This window comes from Gymnogyps californianus, chromosome 12, assembly GCF_018139145.2.
Source record: "Gymnogyps californianus isolate 813 chromosome 12, ASM1813914v2, whole genome shotgun sequence".
NCBI classification, from domain to species: domain Eukaryota; kingdom Metazoa; phylum Chordata; class Aves; order Accipitriformes; family Cathartidae; genus Gymnogyps; species Gymnogyps californianus.
In genome coordinates this window covers 23,447,470-23,468,150 of record NC_059482.1, presented here as the reverse complement: position 1 = coordinate 23,468,150, position 20,681 = coordinate 23,447,470, and the positions used below count along the sequence as shown (strand labels likewise).

The 20,681-nt window shown below is 62.3% G+C and overlaps 2 protein-coding genes across 2 annotated transcripts; both read right to left on the bottom strand.

The window, feature by feature from the left end:
* Window positions 1–734: 734 nt before the first annotated feature.
* ADGRG3 (adhesion G protein-coupled receptor G3) lies at window positions 735–6,375 on the bottom strand. Its single transcript, XM_050904228.1, is given in 15 exon segments — window positions 735–1,138; window positions 1,587–1,873; window positions 2,331–2,424; window positions 2,968–3,099; window positions 3,102–3,250; window positions 3,401–3,513; window positions 4,022–4,122; window positions 4,208–4,247; window positions 4,332–4,454; window positions 4,540–4,680; window positions 5,236–5,353; window positions 5,436–5,592; window positions 5,681–5,710; window positions 6,196–6,277; window positions 6,316–6,375. Coding segments are annotated over 15 exon segments (1,743 nt in total). The 3' UTR covers window positions 735–1,022.
* Window positions 6,376–7,141: 766 nt separating this feature from the next.
* On the bottom strand, window positions 7,142–19,844 carry ADGRG1 (adhesion G protein-coupled receptor G1). Its single transcript, XM_050903890.1, is given in 15 exon segments — window positions 7,142–7,830; window positions 8,000–8,268; window positions 8,526–8,637; window positions 9,288–9,562; window positions 10,165–10,280; window positions 10,364–10,464; window positions 10,822–10,867; window positions 11,410–11,526; window positions 11,769–11,897; window positions 11,983–12,130; window positions 12,213–12,336; window positions 12,880–13,020; window positions 13,023–13,304; window positions 13,826–13,913; window positions 19,734–19,844. Coding segments are annotated over 14 exon segments (2,022 nt in total). The 5' UTR covers window positions 13,866–13,913; window positions 19,734–19,844; the 3' UTR covers window positions 7,142–7,708.
* Between the last annotated feature and the right edge of the window lie 837 nt (window positions 19,845–20,681).

The window sequence follows — 20,681 nt, the reverse complement described above, 5'->3', positions numbered from 1 at the left end:
GGGAGGTTCCTTCCTCCTGCTTTCCTCCTCCCCAGAGAGTCACCCACGCACGTGGGGAGATGGAGGTACCCACACTAGATACGTGCCCACCAAAGCTGGACTTGGTGTGGTTCTGCATGACACAGATGTAGCATTAGCAGAGAAAGGGCTGCTCTGTGCGTGCACGCGCGTGTGTATAAACACCTATCCGTACAGATTTCTTCCTTCATTCATGACAAATTGCCAGCGAGATTTTTGCCCATCAATACATCCCTAATATAAAGCAAATCACAAACAATATTGTAAGCATCAAAGAGGAAATCCGTAGTGCTCAGACAGCTGGCAGAGATTTAATACTAAAACACAGATAAGGAGAAGACGAGCGTTTTCCCTGCAAGGCGGCTGTGTGCGTACATTCGGCTGAAGCACGCTGTCCTTGCGGAAATTGTTGCTGGCCCTGGAGGTGTTCTGCAGGAGGGACGTCCAGCAGATCCCTGCCCAAAGAGCTCAGCCCCGGTCCGTTTGGAGAGGATGTACTGCAAAGAAGCTCGTGGGATTTCTTTTTTTTTTTTTTTGCTAATTCCCAGACCTGAACCTCCTGATTCTGGGCCGGAGCGAGTCAATCCTCCCACCTCCAACAGCAGGAAAACCACCGCTGGGCTGGTCCAGCACCAAAGGCCATCTCTAGCGAAGAGGGGGATGGCTCCATCCTGGCTGAAGGCAGGGGGTTCGTGGGCTCCCTCCTCACCCCCGGAAGAGCCCCTGGGGAATGAGATCGGGGGCGCTTCAAGACCATGGAGGAGCCGCAGCCTGGAGGGACTTTGGCAGAAGGGACATCTCCGGAGCTCCTTGCCCAAGGCAGGCCACTAGGAACAAAAGGGCCGAAGCAAAGAGCCCTGCTAAGGTGGATCATGCCCACTGAAGGGTAAACTGAGGCACGGTAAACTGAGCCCTTGTCCTCCGTGGGGAAGCTGCATCCGTCAGGATCGAAACTTGCTCTCAGCGGGTACACGCACAGGCAGGGAGGGAGGTCTAGCCAGCAGCTAGTCCTGGGAGACTGTGGTGATTTTGTCGTGTCTGATGATGTGGGAGAGGGATCCAGCGGCCTCCTTCGTCTTTGGGTAGTAGAGGACAACGAGCCAGATGAATATGAAGATTCCTGCGGGGAAAGGAAGGCAAACACTCAGCAGCAGCAGCAGGAGATGGTGGGAAGCATCCTGCTGGGATGCTGCCGGCACTCCTCTGCCGCTTCCAGGGGGTTCCCCCAGCTCGCTCCTGCTCCTGCAGGTGGGTCTCCCCAAGCTTCAGGTGACCCATTTGGCTGGGACATGCCCTGGGTGGATCATGTCCCTGTTCCTCTGCTAAGGAATGGCTTCCTTGGAGGAAAACCACCCCCACTGGAGTGGACGTGGTTGGGAGCCATGACCAGCTCCACGCCGGTGGCTGGGACCTCCTGCTTGACATGCCCTGCCAAAGGGAAGGGCATGACTGTGCTGGGAAGATGCTAGGGCCTTGGGACCCCTGGTCAACCCACTGCCAGGCTAGCTCCTGCCTCCTCCATCTTCCCGACCGGAGCCCAGGGAGCCCAGCTCGGAGCCGGCCCTGACCTTGGAGAGAGTTGAGGATGGTGAAGAGGTAGAGCACGGGCGCAGAGGAGGTGCCGTGGGTGAGGAACGCCAGGGCCCAGGTGGCTCCCAGCAGGCAGAAGAGCCCCACCGCCACGAGGGCCACCTTCCAGGCTTTGCGGTCTCCCTGCACCGTCCCCGTGCCCTGCAGGCAGCAGCTCTTCTGGGTCACCACCCCAAAGACAGCCATGTTGAAGAGGAAGATGAGGCCGAAGTAGCCACAGTTGGTGATGTAGTGGACCAGGACATGTTTGGAAGTGATCCAGCACCTGAAAAGAGACAACCGCAGTGCCTCCAGTGGCTCTGCTAGCCCCGGCAGCACCCATGGGAGCCTCCCCCAGGGGACATGTTTGGGGATGCAGCGACACCCTTGTGCTGGTGGGGTTTTCCAAGGCCAGGGGGAAGCAGGGGGGACAGTGGTGCGGATCTGCTGCCCTCATGTTGCTCAGCTGGGAGGGAGCCTGGGGAAGCTCCAGGTGGACCTTGGATGTCCTTCCATGACCTGGAGGCCTGCAGGCATGACCGAGGAGGCTCGGCACGAGAGGTGGTGGTGATGGTGACCACAGCTGTAGCTGCTGTGTTGTAATCACAATTAGGGAAGCGGAAGCATGGCGTAAAGCCGAGCAGGATGGGCGCAACCCCCCACCGCCGCACTCCCGGCAGGACCGGGTTACCGATTCCCGTGCCAAAGAGCCACCTAAGCCCTGTGGGTGGTGGTGCACGCACAGGTGGCCTATGACCTGGTGGTCCATGGTCTGGATGCTGTATTCTCCGTAGCTGCCGATGACTCCTGCCACCCCTACCACGAGAGCAGGGAAGCCTGGAAGAACAAGGGAGACACGTGGAGGAGGCCAGGAAGGCAAGCGGTGGGCGAGGTGGTCAGCTTGGGCCCTGGACATGCTGACCTCCGGGAAGATGGGGCTTAGGGACCCGCTGAGGTTGCACAAGTGCTGGGGGCACAACGGTTGCTGCTGGGACATGATGTGGAGAGGGAAGGATGGCGCTGGGCGGCGGAGCTCAAGGTGTCCCCTAACCTCTCTGTGAGATCATCTGCTCCGGTACACCCCAAGGTGCCAGTGGAGGGTTGGCAACGGGGGAACGAAGACCCCCGAGGATATCACCTGCTTGCTGAGCAGGAGGCTGGTCCCCAGCCGGGTGGAGGGTGCCTGCGGGTGCTGCCCTGAATTTGGTGCACTGAGCCCATGTAAGACACTTCCCAGCCCTGACCAGCACTTGGAAGAGCTGCGGGCAGGACGGGGGCTTGTTCGCTCTCTGCCCATCACTGCACCACCCTGTTCCCCCTCCAGTTGTAATCCACTGCCCCCCTCTCCGCCCGGCTCTCGCCCAGGCTGGTGGTGCTCACCCCAGCCAACCAGGCATAGCTTTGCCAGGTAGTGGTGGATGTAGGTGCCGAGGACCTTGACGAAGAGGAGGTAGAGGTGACAGCCCTCCAGTGCCGCCCAGGTGAAGCAGCAGAGCAGGCAGTAGTGGGTGAGCCCCCCAGAGCCTTGCAGGTCCCTGGCTGGGTCCCACCGGAGAGCCCACTGTTGAGCAGGAAGGCCAGGTTGAGGAGGAGCAGGCTGCCCATGAGGTTCATGTGCAGCCCCAGGTTGATGCGGAGGGTCTCCTCGGACCTGAACCTGCACCTGAGTGTCCCCAGAGGGAGCAGAAAAGGCGGGGGTCACAGCTGAGCGGGGCCCCATGCCGTATTGCAGCAGGTTCATGTGGAGGCACCAGAATTGCCCCACATCTCTCCCAGCCTGATGAGTCCCTGGGGAGCTGCTGGCACATCCTACCTTAAGAAGATGCAGAAGGCGATGGTGAAGATGGAGAAAGCCATGGCTATCCCGCAGCCAGCGGTGGCAACAGCCATCAAGGCTTGTGCCGTGGACCTGTCCAGAGCTGGGTTCTGCCAAACGCACACGTTGGGTTAGACAGGCCCTGGACCAACCTAGAAAACCCGACTGCAGCTACCAGAGCCACGGGGCTGATAACCCTGGTGGGCTGCTGAAGGGACCCCATGCAAGCCCCCAGTCTGTCCCCCTAGAAGGTCTTCAGGGAGCAGGGCAGTGGTGGCTCAGAGGAGATGCTCCCTGGGGTGGGGTGAGGGATGAGTGAAAGCTGTGGTGGACCACCACGAGCACCCTCCTCGGAGCCTCCACCAGGAGATGGGACCCCAAGCCTCACTGCTCCAGAGCCTGCACTAGGCTGGGGGCCGTTTCCACCCTGCACGCGCTCTGCTGAGCTCCTGCTGCCCTCCTGAGCTGGGGCTGGGCTCGATTTTGGGACCTGGGCTTGCCTGGGAGCAGCTATAACTGTCCCTGTGCAGCTAAGTCGTGACACCCGAGGGGCCACCAAGGTGGGGCAGGCAGTGCAGCCGGGGTATGAGCAGGAGCTGCGGGGAGTGAGATTGTCACCAGGAGGAGGGTGAAGAAGGTGAGATGGTCGCAGGAGCAGACTGTCCCCTTGTCCCCGGGCTGCGTGACGCATCCGCTGCTGCTCCAGCCTCCTGCCTGCCCTGTGACAGGCACAGGGTGACGGCCGTGAGCGCCGGGCACAGCACCCATGCCCAGCCCCGTGCCCGGCCCCACCGAGGACCGTACCTTTGCTGGCATCCCAGAAGACGCATTGCGGGGTGACGCCCTGCAAAGTGGGGAGAGCAGCGTCAGCTGACACCACAGTGAGGGGCACCAGAGGACAGATGGAGGGAGGGCACGGCTGACTTACGTGGGGCAGCTGCCCGTGGGCAAAAGTGAGCTGCATGGGGTTCTGCAGCCCAGAGATGCTCGTCTCTCCCACCGTGATGCCCACCACGGTGTCATCCAGGACCTGCCCTGTCTGGTTGACCTCCTGCGTGGGGGCAATGCTGCCTGAGCCGAGCCGGCAGGTAGCGAGTGCCGGTGGCTGGAGGGATGCCGGCAATGCCAGCTCGTACCTTGAACATGCCAAGCTGCTGGATGTTGAGGACCGTCACCACCACACGCGCTGTCTGGCTGCTCAGGGACCGGAATATCTCCCTGGGGACCTGGATTTTGCCTGCCTTCCCCTTCTCTGTCGTGTTCAGCATCCTAGGGCCCTGCAGCGGAGAACAGCGGTGGGGGTTGCTTGCTGGCAGCGTCACTTCTCTGCTCGGGACCCACCAGCCTTGCTCCAGGCACAAATTCAGCCCTGCCCTGCTGGGTTTTGCTCAGCAACATCAGCAGGAGCCCCGAGGGCAGAAGGGGTGAACCTTATCCCCAGTGAAGGGGCAGAGCTGGGAGCAGCTCCCAGGAGAGCCCCAACCCACCATCACCCCATGGGACGTGGTCCCCTGGGACATCCAGAGAGTGGGAGAGCTGGGGGGTGGGCAGGAGGCACGAGGTCCCACACATTCCTCCTCCTCCTCTTCCACCCCCTCCCCCTGACCACCCGCCTGCTGCTGGGACAGCTCCTTGGGGAGGGCTCTTCCCTCCCAAGCACCATTTCATGTGACTCCTTGCCAAGGGATGCTAAAGCTGACGTGGGTCCATGATGCAACCATGGAGCAGGGTGGAGGAAGAGCACGCCGTGGCACGCCAAGCCCCGGGCCAGGGGCTGAGGGATGCTTGGAAGGCGTGGGGCCTTCCGAGCAAGGGAGAGGGGCGCATCTCACCTCCGTGGGGGAAAAGGTGATGAGGACATCGTGGGTGACAGTCCTGCTGACGTTCAGGAGCAGCACCTTCAGCCCAGCCAGCCCTCTGCGGAGCGCCGGCTCCGCCGACTGCAGCAGCCTGCAGGGCAGGAGGGCTGTGGGACTGGGGGATGCGGGGGGCTGAGCCCCCAAACCCCGCCACGGCCACTCCTGCCCGCTACCTGAGCCAGCGCTCCCGCAGGCAGGCGCAAGCAGGGCTGCCGGAGCGCCCCAGCTCCGGGCAGTGCCGGGGCAAGTCAGGGCTGGGGGTCCCGTTGCCTCGCTCCTCCACCTCCACTGTGTTGCAGCACCGGTGGTGCCTGTCACCCCGCGTCAGGGCTGGGGAGGAGGGGAGTGGGGTGACCACTGGGTGCCGTGGCACCAGGCAGGCACCGGGGCAAGGGCAGGGGTGGGGGGGACCACTCACCGGCACAGCTCTCCTGTCCCCCAGCAGCGTCTGGAAGAAGAGCGTGTGGGGAAATGGGGGAAAAACCCCCAAAATCTAGGGTCAGTCCTCCCCCTGCCCACAGGGGAAGGGGGAGGCAGGAGAATCTGGCAGCTGCCAGGTTCGAAAGGAGCAGCCCTACAGTTACATGGGCTTCAAAAAGCAACGGGACAGCCGTCGGGGCTGGTGAAGGCAAAGCCACCATGCCTGCGTTGACACGTCACCACGTCCAGCCCCCCAGGGTGGCTTGCAGAAAAGACCCTGGGCTCCTGGTCCAGGGTTTTAAAACAGCCCCCAGCAGCAAACCCCCCGCTCCGCTCGCCTCTGCCAGCTCTCTGCCCATCCCAGGGGGGACCCTCCCTTCTGGCCCAGCCACATTTCGGGGTGAAACCCCGCCATGGTCTTTGGGTCAACACTTTCCCACAGGAAAATGGATCCCCCAAGCCCGCACACACCCCAAGCTGGGGGTGCCCGCGTCCCCCTCCCCTGCCACTCACCGGGCAGCACCAGGAGCAGCAGGACGGTGCCCAGGAGCAGGTTCATGCTGCTTTGTGGGGTCTCCTGGCTGCCCCCGGCCCTCTCACGACGCTCTGCTCCCCTCGTCCCGGCGGCTCTGCTTCTCCCCGGGGCTCTCCCAGGGCTTGCAGCTGCTCCTGAGGCAACGGCCGTGTCCTCATTTCCCTTCTGCGAACGCCTCACGCCTTCCTGTGGGTTGGCAAGTGACCTCCTGCCCCGGCTCGCAGCAACGGCGATAACCGTCAGAGCCACGTCGTTTCCCCCTTGGCCGCTTCCCCGTGGCTGACTTGGGGCTTTTTTCCTTCCCCTTCTCCCCCCCATCCTGCTAAATCCTTGGTCGATGGCGTCCGCCAGCCCAGCGACATGTCAGGGCATCCCTCTCCCAAACCGGACATGCCGCCGATCATCGCCGCAAGCTGCTGCGGATGAAACATCCCCTTCCCGGGAAGGTCCCCCTGCCCCGGCCGGGAGCTGGGAGACGGGTGGCAGGGGATGACCTGCAAGCGGAGCATCATCCGGAAGGGGAACTGGTGAGATGGGAGACGCGGTGCTGCACTTGCAAGTGGCACAGCCAGGAGAACTGTGCTCTCCATGGCCCCGCAGCCACCGAGGGAGGCGATTGTCATCCTGCAAAGTCTCCCTCTTCGGATTCCCATCCTCCACCGGCCTCCCTCTTCACTGGGCAGTGATGGTCCCCGGAGACTGCAGCAACTTCCCGAGCTGCAGCATCCCCCTCCATCACCCCAACCCCTACGGCACCGGGTACCGGTGCTCTGCCGGGAGCGCCGTTACCGGTCCCAGCTCAGCACGATCCTACAGGGTGAAACACCGGGTCCTGCCCCAGGGATGGGACAACCCCGGCCAAGGGATGGATCCCATCAGAGATCCCGCCAACGCACCCGGCAGAGAGACCCCAGCGAGCCGTGCTCCGAGCAGGAACAACTTTAATGGGCACAAGTCTGGTGTGCGGGCGCGCTCATTAAACTTCTACACCATCCAAAAATATACATTCAACAAAATAACAAAAATAGATTATTTCAGCTGCTAGAGGGTGTCGTGGAGGCAGAGTTATTCTGTCGTCACTGGGGAAGGACCCTCTCAGTGACCACCAGCAAGGGCTGAAGATAGGGCCTTTCCCACCCATCATCCCTGGCCTCGGGGCACAGGAGGGGATGTCCAGGGGCACCGGGGAGCCTGTCCCTTCCCCTTCCACTTTCTGCAGCCCCCACTGCCCGGGTGAGCATCCCTCCCTCCTGCCCCAAGGACGCCAAGCCAAGGGATGTGTCACTGCCCAGCAGGATGCGGTGGGTGGGAAAATTGGGGAGGGGGCCGGCAGAGGCGAGGGGCTCGGGGCAGCCGGCCCTGCTGCGGGTCCCTGGGCTCCTAGCAGCCCTACGAGGCGGATGCGGTAGCAAAGCGGACGGCATCAGTCCTTCCTGCGGCCATCCTCTGCGCGGGGAGCCCCGGCACGGCGCGGCGCGGCCATTGCGGGGCTCAGCCGAGGTGGCTCTGGCTGCTGTTGGGCTGCAGTTTGACGCTGTCGGAGCTGCTCTGCGAGTCAGGGGACTTTCTCGCCTGCAGCACCATGGTCCAGTACCAGAGGAAGATGAGGAAACCTGGGAGAGGAGGGAGGAACGGTGGGTGAACCCCCTCGAGGCACCAACAGCAGCCGAGAGCAAGCCAGCCAGCCTGCCAGGGACGGCTCCGCTCGCACCCTCTCACCACCCCACCAATACCCCGTGAAAGCCCCGGTGCCCTCGGAGGAGCCCGGCGTCCCAGGCTCACCTTGGAGGGAGTTGATGATGGTGAAGATGTAGAGGGAGACGAGGCGGAAGACGCCGGAGGTGAAGGAGAAGAAGACCAGCGCCCAGGGGATGCCCAGCAGGATGCTCAGCCCAAAGAGGGCTAGGACATGCTTGAGCTTGTGGCCTTTCTTGTTCTGCCGCAGGATCTCCCGGACCATGGCCCCCAGCATGACCGAGTTAAAGAGGAACACCAGGCTGAAGAAACCCACGTTCACGACGTTATGGATCAGGGGGCTCGTGATCCAGCATCTGGAGGGAGGAGAAAGGGCCGAGGGTTATGCTGTGTCGTCCCACGGGGACACGAGTTGGAGGGGTTGGGGGAAGCACGAAGGTGTGGTCCAAACCCAGCGCCCAGCTTAGTTAAAGAGGGAGGGGGGATCCCCCCCCGCACAAAGCCCCAGAGAAGCCAGAGGTGGGCTAAGGAAAGCCTGTAGGACACGGTGAAGGTTTAGCCAGTTGACTTTATCTAAGACCAGGGACCAGGCAACCCATTTCCCATGACTTACATGGTTGCGTTGGTAGATTTGCCACCAACGGATTCATAGACAGGAATGGAGAAGGGGCCATAGTTCGTCCAGCTAGCCAGGAAGATCAGCATCACGCAGAAGAAGGGGAGTCCTGGGTGGCAAGAACAGAGTGAAGCGGCTGCCCTAGTCCCTGGCCCTCGGACCTGCTGGAAGGACTTGTTGCCCCTTTCTCCCCGTATAGCATACAAACCAACATCCTCCCTCCCAAGGGGGCTCCAAGAATGGAGCATGCAACAAGGACGCCTGGCGTAAGCCCCGGCCCGGGAGCGAGCTGTGCTGTGCCGACGCCAGCCGGGGCTCTCCCAGGGCTGTGGAATTTTAGGCCACAAAAGATCATGAGATCTTCCTACCGCAGCCTCCTGCCCAAAGCACGGCAGAGATGCGTGGGTGCTTCCTGCATCAAGCCCATCTCTCTGGGCTGTCCTGGATGTTTCTTTCAGAAAGCGAGGATCCCATCACTATCTAAAGACCCCAAGCAGTGGCTCTCACATGCCTCCCTTGCTGTGTGACCCCCAGGGTGACCCACCCTTGCTCTAGCACCAGCTTCTGCTCTCAGCCATTGAGTCTCCTTCTCCACTGAGTCTCTCAACAGAGAGACCCCTCTGGTTTCAGACATCTGCTCCCCCACAGCTACATCTCCATCCCCATCCAGGTACCATATACGGTGGGAAAGACCTACCCGGGTGCCCCTCCACCCCGTGGCCCCTGCCCTCAGGGCATCTCTGCCTCCCCCATGCTCACCCCAGCCCACCAGGCAGAGCTTGAGGAGCAAGTGGTCATGGTAGGCGTTGAAGACTTCGATCACAAGCCGGTAGAGGTTGTAGCCCTCGATGCCCATCCAGGTGAGGCAGCTCAGGAGAGAGAAGTGCAGGAACAGCCCCCCGGCTCTGCAGACCGCCTCGCTGCTGCTGGAAGCCAAGTGCTCGGAGATGAGGAAGGTGACATCCAGGAGGAAGATGGCGCCCAGCAGGTTCATGTGGATGTGCATGCTCGTGATCTGGTCTCGCTGCTTGCTTCTGCAGAATCGAGGCGGGGAGACCTCACCACCATGCCTGGCGAGCATCCTCGGTGCCCCACCAACACCCCACAGCGCCGCATGGGGCAACTCGCCCCAGCCAGAAGAGCCAGGAGACCCTCTGGTGGTGTCAGGGGCTGAGAGCCTAACCCCAGGGGTGGGACCACCCGTTACATGTGCAAATTCAGGTCCCTGCAGCTGACCCTGCATTTCAAGTCTAGGCCATGGCGGGTAGGGAGTGACATCATTTCAGCTCTGAATCATCCACGTAGGATCAGTGACATGACTCAGGAGAAGACACTCATGTTCTCCACTGGGCCCTTGGAAAGATCTTTGCAGGCTTCTGCTTGCCGGATCCGTAACAACCACCAAGCTGATTTTCCAAAATCATTGAAAACAGCCGGTGTTTTCGAGCGCCCTGCAGGAGACCTGACCAAGGGGGTGGCTTTCTGGAGAAGAGAACTCTGCTTTCTTCAAGTATGGCTCCTTCATCATGCTTCTAGCCAGGCCACCAACTGCATTTGGAGAGCTTGCACCCACCCAGGTGGAGTGGCAATGGACAGGATGCAGACAGGGAGCGTGGGGTGACCTGTCAGACTGTACCTGAAGTAGAGGAAGAAGATGGTGCAAATGGATGCCAAAGCTGAGATCAGGCAGCCGATGTAGGTTATGATACTCAGGTAATCCCTGTGGATGTAGGCAATCTCCGGGGAGGATACCTGAGGAGAAGGAGGAACGAGAGATGGTGAGGAAGAACAGCCGGTGAGAACGACGTCGAGAGCTGTGGGAAGGTGCTACCCACCATCAGCACGGCAAAGTAGGTGAGGTGGTTGCATCTGCAGACCGTCTGGCTGCCCCCCGTCGCTGTTGTACAACCGTAGCTGTCCCAGCTCCCGGAACCGCCTGCGCAAGAGAAAGGGAGAGCGTCTGGTGAGCAGCAGGAACATCTGCTTCGGGTTTGGGGATCTTCAGGGCAAGGTGTGGCAGGGGGGAGGACAAAAGCGGGGGTCCCAGCTTGTCCCATGCTAAGCACACACACTCAGATAGCACCCTCAGCATCAGGACCCATTCCTCAGGAGGGAGAAAGCTCTTAGGTTAGCTATGGAGGGAAAAACCTGAAATCAACCCGTGGGAAAAGGTTGATGGAGCTGGAGCAAGGGAGGTGCAGAGCGGCTTTTACCCCTACCAGCGGGTCTGTGGTACCCCGCAAAAGGAGCAAAGGCAGCGCCTGGCTTCACAGCCAGGTGCAGGAGCACTCACCGGAGGTGTCCTCCTGCCAGAAGACGCACAGAGGGGTCACGTTCCTCTGCAATGACAAAAGCAGAGGCCCTGATCAGGATGCAGCCGGGGTTTGTTGCCTGGCCAGCACATTTGATCAGGGAGAACATGGGGCAGGAGGCGAGACGGTCTCAGGAGACAAATCCCGTATCATGGGAGCGGGCTCCAGGCAGAGACCGTTCTCTTGGCAGCTCCCGGAGCAGATACCTCCTCCCAGGTCCCTTTTTTCAAACAAGAGGTTCAGCTTTGAGCTGAACATGGCCTGACAGGGCCATGAATGAGCCAAGGGGCTTTTAACTCAAAGTGTCCCCCAGCCCCGGAGATTGTGCTGGAGGTGACACATCTGCAGCGCAGCACCTCCTGGACAGGCGCAGGCAGTGCCACCGCCAGTGCACACGGTGAAGCCATGATCGTGATACAGCCCCAGAAGATGTAGCAGACCCTGTACAGGCAGGCCAAGGGCATGGACCTGCTGGATTGTGACCACTCTCTAAGCTGGCAGGGCCTGAGCCCTCCTTGCCCCTCCATTCCTGGTGAGATCAGGTTCGATGAGATTGCTTCCCCACCTACCGGCAGCTGGTCGTGGAAGAAAGTGAGGACCACTGGGTTGGAGAGGTTGGCCACCACCGTGTCCACCAGTGAGATGCCGACCACCTTGTCACCCAGGACGTGGCTGCTGTTTTCATCCTGTTGGAGAAGAAGAGGAAGCGGTGGCAACGTGGGAAGGGAGAGCTGCCAGGCGTGAAGCGGGTGAGAGTCAAGAAGGAGGTCCCATGCCTCTTTCCCCATCCAGCTTCTAGCTCGTCTTTGAAGCACCTTCTCTGAGCGAGCACCGGCACCCTGCTCTGGGCGGCATCCCTGCTGCCCTGTACCACCGGAGCCCCCGGCACGCCGGGGACACCCCACCATGCCACGCGCACGGGTGTTACCTGGAACATGGTCTGGCTGTTGATGTCCATGAGGAGCACCCTGTGCTCCACCACCTCCTCCCTCTCCTTCGCCGTCACGAACAGGCTGCTCGGCAGGTCCACCGCGAACCCATGGACCTCTCCGCCCTCCTGCAAGGAGAGACTCGTCAGGAGAGAGGTTGGGAGAGGATGCCGGTGGGCCAAGACCACCAGGGTAGGCTGCCCAGGAACCCACCTCTCTTTGGGAAGCAAAGGCCAGGTGCCGAGGAGCCTGCGTGGGCTGGACCCTCAGGACGGTCGCATGCACGGTGGCCTTCCCAAAGGTCTGGTTCTGCCCTTCGAGCTCCACCTTGGCCAGCGTCTTCTCCAGCTCCCCGAGTTTGCTGGCGGGGAAGAGGTGCAGTGAGTGGGATGCAGCGGGCACCACATCAGCGGCAGCGGGAACGGCACGAGCTGGGAACTCACCGCCGAAGCATCCGCTGCTCCGTGGCTCCCGTGGCCGGCGCCGGGGGCTGGGCGATGAGGCTGTCCAAGGTGGTGAGCTGTGCCTCCACGTCTTGCTCCCAGACAGGCATGCTCTCTGGAGAGGCTGATGGGCACATGAAAGGAAACGCCATGAAAGGCATGGGCAGAGCTGGCTTCCCCGTGCCCCGAACCAGCCGGGCACAGCCCTGGTGGGAGCAGAAAGCAGAGGGCTTCAAGGTGACCCCAAGCCCAGGAAGCTGATGAGACCCCAACCCAGAGGGCTTCTCCTGTGGCTTCTCCGAGCCACCCAGAGCTCAGCTCCCACCGAGGCCATCGGGACCAGGCTGGCTGAGGCTAGCTAGGTGCCTAGCATTGCAGACAGGACCCTTGGAGACCTCTGCAAAGCACACAATTTCCCGGGATTTTAGGGGGCAAAACATTTTTGAAAATCTCCATCTTCATCTCTAGGGAGCCTGGGTACCGGGGGCTGCCTCTGGGCTGCTTCAAGCAAACCTACATCCCCTTCCATCACCCTTCAGCTGTGTCTTCACATCATCATGCTGTAGCACATACTGGGACACCACCAATGCTCTGCTGATGGCTAGAGAATGGGCTGGGGATGAAACGAACCCTTTATTTCATTAAAATAACATTGAATTGCCTTTACCGGGGAAGAAGTACTCAGATGCGCTGTCAAGGGAGGTGTTCTTCCCGCCCTTTGAGATGCAGGACACGTTGAAGATGGACATGCTGGTTCTTTCAGTCTTCTGAGTCTCCTTCCCCCGGGTGATGCTGCTGGACGGGTCCCCCCCAGGAGGAAGCTCTGCTTCCCGTACACCAGCCTCAGGGTCCTGTTGGCCTTGAACCAGTAGACGCAGAAGCGGTACCTGCCCAAAGCGGAGGGCAAGCTGTACTTGTAGTAAGAGTTTCTCCTGTTTGGCAAAAAGGGCCTTTTTATTATCAGCGCCTGGGCCGTGTTCTCGATGGAGATGGTGGCGGGGCCGTGCTCGTAGATGACGGAGCTGTTCTGGGTCTGGTTTCGGTCACCGCAGAAGCGGAAGTCCTCTTCCTGGCGGCTACTGGCTCCCATCCCTGCGTTGCACAAGTGCACAGAGACACCGGTTCAGCCGGAGGGGCGGCCACCCCCGGCAAACACCGCACCCCGTGGCAGCCGTCGTGTGTGGCACGCTAGGGTCTCTGCCCCGGTCATCCCAACCCCGTCCTGGACGGGCTGCGTGACGTCGGCCACCTCCCCGCTGTCCCCACGGCCGCACTGGGAGGATTCACCAGAGCTCCTGGGGCAGCAGAACCTCCCGTCTCTTGGGGCCACCCTCTCCCACGTGCCACCACCCACATCGGCAGAGACTGACAGAGGACCTCTCCGTCCCCAGAAGGGATGGATGGAGACCATCTCCTTTCCCTGGAAAGGACCCATCCTGCCCCAGAGACCCCACCAGAGGCACGTCAGCCCACGAGACGTTTCACCTCTGTGGAAGCCACGGCTGCAAATGCTCCTCGGTGCCCCCCAGCCAATTTTTTAGGGCTGCCAATTACTTCCAGCAGCCCAAACCTGGCTCACCGTCCCAGGGCAGGACACGGTTGGGGCAGTCTACCTTGGAGTGGGGAGAGAAGGAGCAGAAGGAGGACCTTCATCCCGGGCAGCTCTCTGCTTTGGCTTGGCCTCCGAGGAGAAAGCAGAGCCTGGAAGGGTACAAAGGAAAGGGACCACATGAGTATTGGGCTGTCACCCATACCATGGGGTCAGGGGATGGAGTGACACCGGCCGGTGTCACGGTCAGCTCCCCGGTGCCTCTGCCACCAGGAGGAGCCACGAGCACCGGGCATCCCGCCCGGCTGTGGGGCTGGAAGGATGGGGGAGGCCGGCAACCGGGTCCCCGGGCTCTCGGCACGGAGAGGGTGCCCCACCGCCCCGGCACAGGTGCCAACTGCCAATGATTCAGCACGGGAGGGGTCCCCTCTTCTGCTCCCTGCTTCACATCTTGGTTTGGACCTTGGCTTCTTATCGCGAGCGACAGGAACAGAAGGAAACAGTGGTTTCCTAATTTGCCTGACCTAAAATTATTTTCTTGGGTGCGTTCAGCTTCTGCAGATCAGCCGAGGAGTCGGGCACGTTGCAAACGGCTCTGTCATTTCAGCCTGGCAGCAATGGGCTCTCCCGGGCTCGCCCCGGCGATGCCGATGCAGCAACCGCAGCTGCCAAAACCCCTTCTGCCCCTCGCGACCAGCCGGGTAACGTCCTCTGCATCCCCTTTCCCCATCCCTTCATCCTGCACTCTGCTCCACCACCCTTTTCTTTGTCTTTATATGTGGCCAGGGCTCGTGTGACCTGCACCCAGGCCGGCGCTGAGCACCCTAGGGTGCTGCTGCACCCACGCGCTCCACCCAGCCGCAGCCTTTGCACCCGCAGCCCTTCCCATCGCGCTTTCTGCCTTCCCCGCACCACAAACTGCATCTCGGGCGCTGCTGAGACGCACCGAGCTTCGCCTCCTCCTCGCCCTGCTGTTACCGCAGCGATGGGTCGAGGCTGGTGGGCCCAATTCTGCCAGGGTCCGGGAACCAGTGGGAGCCCCCCCCAGGGCAGGACAGCATCGGTGGGGGCTGCCAGACCAGCCGGCAGAGCTGAACACTTGCCAATGCCCAAAGCCAAGCCAGCACCCGGTTTGCCACCGCTGCATCCCACTCCTGCGCCGCTCTCAAAGCATCCTTCTCGAAACCCACCGAGTGGCCGAATCCTGTTTCATTTGCTGCAAGCGGGTGCCAGGGCACCCACCAGCATCACCTGCAAAGGCTCGTGAGCTCTCCCAGGCACCCAAGGGTCGTCAGATGGGAAGGCTGGGGGAAAATCGCTTGCTTGAAAACTCGGTGTCCCTGTTTGTTAGCAGGTTTCTCCCACCAGCACCGGCTTCTCCCAGAGGTTTCTCCGGCCAGCACACATCCAGGGCACATCCTGTGCCGGCGCATCACTGCGGGCACAGCCCGCTCGCCGGCCCTCCCTGTCTGCTTCTTGCAGCAGTTTATCACCGGAAGACGGGGGCTTCGGGTTGTTAATTAACCTGCTGCTATGGGTATAATTGATTGTGGTGCTAACGAGGTTTCCTGGTGTGGGCTGGGAGGGTACGGCAACAGGCATGACTTGGCAGCAGTAGCTGGATGTGGACGGGGCCAGCATCCCGGTGCCTTGCCACACACTTGAGAATCACGCACGTGTATCTGAAAAGCATGGATCCGGGGTGGCAAAAATGCCGGTGGCAATGGGAAACACCAGGATCGCTTAAAAGCAACAGAGCGGCACGTGAATGCCAACCGTGGCATGATGGCACAGAGCCGGCGTGCCGGGAAAGCATCCCCTCTGGATGGGGAATGCTGAATCCCAATGAGGATTCAGCCCATCCCGCTGCGCTGGCTCCGTTGGGATTTTATTGGGGTGGCCGGAGGACAGCCCCTTTCAGCCGTTACTCAACCGGGACCAGAAATCCCTGCGGGGATGTGGGTGGGGGAGCTGGTATTTCCCCTCTAAGCCCTATATGGTCCCGCTCGCCCCGACGCCAATTGCTGTTTCCTGAGCTGAACAATAGCGAGAGAAAATCCCCCGAAAATGGTTTCACAGCGGGAAAACGTGGTTCCCATCCGTGCCGGCGATAAGCAGCGCCGGAAGGAGGCGGATGCTCCGAGCCTACGCCAGGACTGGATCCTACCCCGTCATCTTCCCATCCCTGGGTGGCAGTGAGGACGCATGGCATCGCCGCCCCCAGGTACCTGGGGTTGGTGATGCCGCACGTCCCCACTGCCACCGGGGCATCTCCCCAGTGTCACCCGTTTTCAAAAGCCCCGCGCTATCGCGGTGACCAAGCAGAGACCCCCTTCGGCACCAACCCTACCTCCACTCCATCATCCCCAAGGCACGATGGCTTTACCCGCTGCCCCAGCCAGAGCCTGGGGGCTGAGCTCCTCCAAGAACAAGAACGCACAGGAAAACTCCTGTTTTGGCCCCCAAATCAGCCAGATGATGTAAAAAGAGGTGGCGGGGACACCGCCGGGGCTACGCAGTCCGGAGTGGGCTCCCTCACCGCCGGCACAGAGGGAGGCTCAGCCCCGGGCATCACATTGTATCCTTCCATTGCCATTGAAAGAACACGCTGGTCTTGGAAAGAAAAGCCGAGGAATAATATTGCGGCCTCTAAACCTGTAGGCAAATGGGGAAAAAAACCTAAAAAACCCACCAAAAAAAAAAAAAAGCCCGGTGTTTACTACCACCTCACTGCTCTCTGGGTGACTCAGCAGCAGGTATTTAAGCTTTTGGAGGTGGCATGTGGCTTTTGGATGTGACGTTTTTCCCGAGGAGAAGGGAAGATGCTCTGACACCTCAAACAAACACCGGAAATTGAGAAATCCAGGGGCTTTTATCTGTTTTCCTTCCAGGTCCGTTAGGAAAATACGCCGACGCTCTGTTCCTCGAGATGCTAACGAGCCCGCAGCTCATCACCCACAGCCCGTTACCCAGGCAAAGACTCGGGAACCGGATGGGGAAACTGAGACACGGAGTGGCAAGCCAGGTACGGGACAGGCTCCCCGAGGTGCAGAACAGCTTCGCACGACCGGCCCCCATCGCAGGGATCGCAGACGATGTGCCCTGGGGCTGGGGCTGCCCGAGGAGGTGGGGACCCCGGCGAGGACCCCCCCGCAGAGGGGATGCCCCAGCATCGGTCACCCGGGTGCTTCACAAAGTGCCCTTGTCCTTGGCCAGTGGCCCGTGAGCGCAGGGGCCAGCCCGCACGTTATTCACGGCATTGGCATGCGAGCCTTTCCCGTCACCGGTGGGCGGCAGGGTCCGACCCGGCGCGTTTGTTAATGCCCGAGTTGCTGAGCGGCAGCTGCGCCGCGCCGGCAACCCGGCTGTGCCAAGCCTGTGCCGCAGGATGGGGCGCAGCGGTTTGGCTTTTCCCAGGCCGTGGGGTTGCACACAAAACCCAGCACATGTGAGCTGAGTTTTGCCAACAGGACAAAACCAGACCCGATAAAGATTCCCATGGGAGCGGCACAGCTCCCCGCCAGATCCATCCTTCGCCAGCCGCTGGCAACCATCCCTTCCCGAGCAGGCGTGGGGAGAGCCGAGGGGAGGCTGGCACAGGCAGACTGCCGGTGCCTGAGGCTCTCGAGATGAGGCATTTGTTTAAAGTTGGGTCTTAACATTCAAAATGTAACAAAATTACCATTTTCTAAAAAACACCACAGCCAGAAATACCGCAGCAAACTAAACCAGCGCTTCCTCCAGCGCCTGGGCAACACGGCACCCAGCTCGGCGGCATGCAAAGCCTGCGGCTTCGGCAGGGGCTGCAAACGGTCTGCAAAGGACCAGGCACTCCTGCAGCGAATTGAGGGCTGCCGTGAAATGGGAACAAAGTGCTGCAGGTTGTCCTCCTCCGGCACCCTGCGCCACATCACCGGCCTCAGGGGGTACAGATAGCCGTCCCTATGGTGCGCTCCCACCGCTCAGCCTTCTTCGGGAGAAACCCCTTGGCCTCATCCTGCGGGTCGGCTTGTACCTTCCCTCCACCCAAACCACCCCCCTGGGTTTTAAATGGCTCCCAAAACACCCCGTCCCCTCCCAGGTCTTGTCCCTCTCCGCATGAGCAAGGTCCCCATCGCCTGCCCGTGCCGGGGGTGCCAGGGAAGGGAGGTACGGGGCGGTGCAGAGCAGCCCAAGACCACCCCAAATCAGGCTCTCAGGCATTTGGCACGGGAAGCAGCCAACCTGGAGCCTGGCGAGGGTGAACCCGGTCCTGGCGGGCTTTTCCGGCTGCAGAAAAGCCAAGCACAACCGGGACGAAGTCTGCGGCACCCGAGGAGCCAGGTAAGAGGCCGTGGGGCCCCCCTGGATCCCTGCCAAACCCCAGCTGTCGGTGAGCTGATGGGAAAGGAGTTGGCGGGTCGGAGCCCTCCTGAAAAACAGGCGCCGAGAGGCTGCCGCCCAGCTGGTACCGCGCGGTCCCTGGCACGCCGGGAGCCACCCGGCCCGCTGTCTGCAAACCCCGCAGCACCGCGTCTCTCTGACACCCGCGGGTGCCACCGCAAGGTGCAGGGACGGCCAACCCTGGGGGTCCCCGTCCCGGCAACACGCAGTTGCTTGCAAACCTGTTGCTCTGCGAATAGCAGCCCCCGGGCCGCGGGATTAAGAGCTGGACTGCAACCAAGTATGCAGCATTTTTAGTCCTCGGCTTAATTCACGTGGGAGCTGCAAACCCAGCAAGGGGCACGGCAAAACCCACTGTGGCTGCGGTCCTGGGCTTAAAGGATTTGCCCCCCCCCCCCCCCCCCATCTCTGAAACCCTCCTGGCTCCCCGCTGGTGGTGGAGCTTGGAGGGGGGTTACTGCAGCCCTCAGACCATGAAACGAGCTTTGGCTGCCTTCCCTCCTCAACAGCCATTCAGACTCGCTGCCAGGAGGTTATTCCAGGAGACTTCATTTCAATTCTCCAGCTGGCCTCGCTGGGTTTTGCTGGTCCCTCTGGAGGGGCAGTTCAGGCAGCTTGCGGGCAGGGAGCACCCAGAGCATCCCGCATCCCGCAGCGGCGTGCCAGGACCAGCAGCAGCAAGCTGAGATGTTGCAGGAGGAATCCCCCCCCCAACAGGCATTTTAGGGGAGGGAGATCACCCTGTCGAGACACGCCGGCGGTCCCCCGGGGATGCTGCACCCTCCGCCAGGAGGGAGGAGGAGGAATGGGGCGTGCTGGTGGTTTCCCCAGGGTGGGAAGCGGTGGCCACACACAGGGCCCGGCCCGGTGACGGGGGCTTCGTGGGGCTCAGCTGTGCCGCCGGCAGCAGCCGGGAGCAGCTGGTCCCGGGCGGCTCAGGGGGCTTTGTGGCTCCACGGCCTGGGAATTCAGCCTGGCGCTGGGGCAGAAGCGAGGGGCGGCGGGGCAGGCGAGGGCGAGCCCCATTTAGCGGGGATGGAGGCTTCACCAGATAACTCGCACCTCGGCCACGAGCAGAGAACTCCGGTCCCTGCCCGGACGGCGGTGTCACACCCACCTCAGGCTTGGGTGGCAAAACCTCGGGGCTCAGGCACGGGGAGGCAAAACGTCCCCGTACCTGCCGCAGCAGGGTGCATCCCCAAGCCCCCATGGAGCAGCCCTTAGCTCCATCCAGACAGGCTGCTCTCTGCCCCACCGGCCAACTGGGCACCCCAGGGTGCTGCCCAGTGGCACCAGTCCCAGTCACGCAGAGCCCCGGTGCCCTCCCAGACCTGTTGCGCTGGCCCCACAGGGTGACAGACGCCCACCCCACTCGCCCCCGCACCCAGTGGGTGCCTCCGGCCCCCGCCGCCTCCCCGCCCGCACCGAGCGCCCCGCAGCATCCCATACCCAGTACCTCCAGTAAGGGCGTGCCAGGCAGCGCCCCTTACCGTGGCCTTCGGGACCCCGAAAGCAAACACCGGACCCCCCCCCCCCGCTCCTCCTCCCTCCCCCGCCCGGCTCAGCCGCTCCCCGCTGCCCCCCCATACCTGGGCCCGGGTCGGGCCGGGCGCGCTGCCCCGGCTCGGCTCGGCTCGACTCGGCTCGGCACCGCTCGGCTCGACTCGGCTCGGCACCGCTCGACTCGGCTCGGCACCGCTCGGCACCTTGCGGCTCGGCTCAGCTCGGCTCGGCTGGGCTCGGCACGGTGCAGCGGGACCGAGGGGGCCGCCCCGCCCCGCCCCGTCCCCCCGGGCAGGCGGTGACTCAGCGGGGCGGGACCGGCACCGGCCGCGCCGCACCGACCCCTCCGGGATCGCTGCGGGGGCCGCGGGGCCAGCAGCCCTCGGTCACGGCACCTGTCCGGCTCGGCCCGGCTCGGCCCGGCTCAACCCGGCTCTGCCTGAGAGCACCGGGCTGCATCCCCCCGCCCGGCCTGCACCGGCACCGGGACCAGGACCGGGACCCGGCTTGGGACTGGGAAGGGTTGGGGGACCACGGTTGGGGAGAGCCGGGAGCCCGGGGTGCCCCGTCCCGCTGCCCTTCACGCCCTTCAGCGCCGGGCTGGCGGGCATCCAGCGGAGGGACGGAGCTGGGCGGCTGCACGCCTGGCTGCAAATGGGATTAAAAAATAACAATTAATGGGAAAGCAGCCGGGACGGAGTGTCCTTGTTAACCCTGTCCCGCTCCCCGCAGGAAACGAGGGAGGCGAGAAGCAGGGCAAGGAGCCCAGGCCCCGAACCGGGGGGAGCTGGGGAGGGGGTCCCCCATGCCTCCCATGGCATATCCCTGGAGGAGGTGGGCTGGGATGTGGGGTTCAGAGCCTGGATGCGACCCCTCGGCTAAGGCGCGCAGCTCCCACCGCCCATCCCAAGGCCGGAGGTGGGTGCCCTGCCCTCGGGACCCCGCAGTGGTGGTGGGAGCTGAGGCTGGAAGCGTCGTGGCAGCGATGGGCGCTGCAGGAGCGGACAAAGCCGCTGCCAAGCGGTGCCCGCATC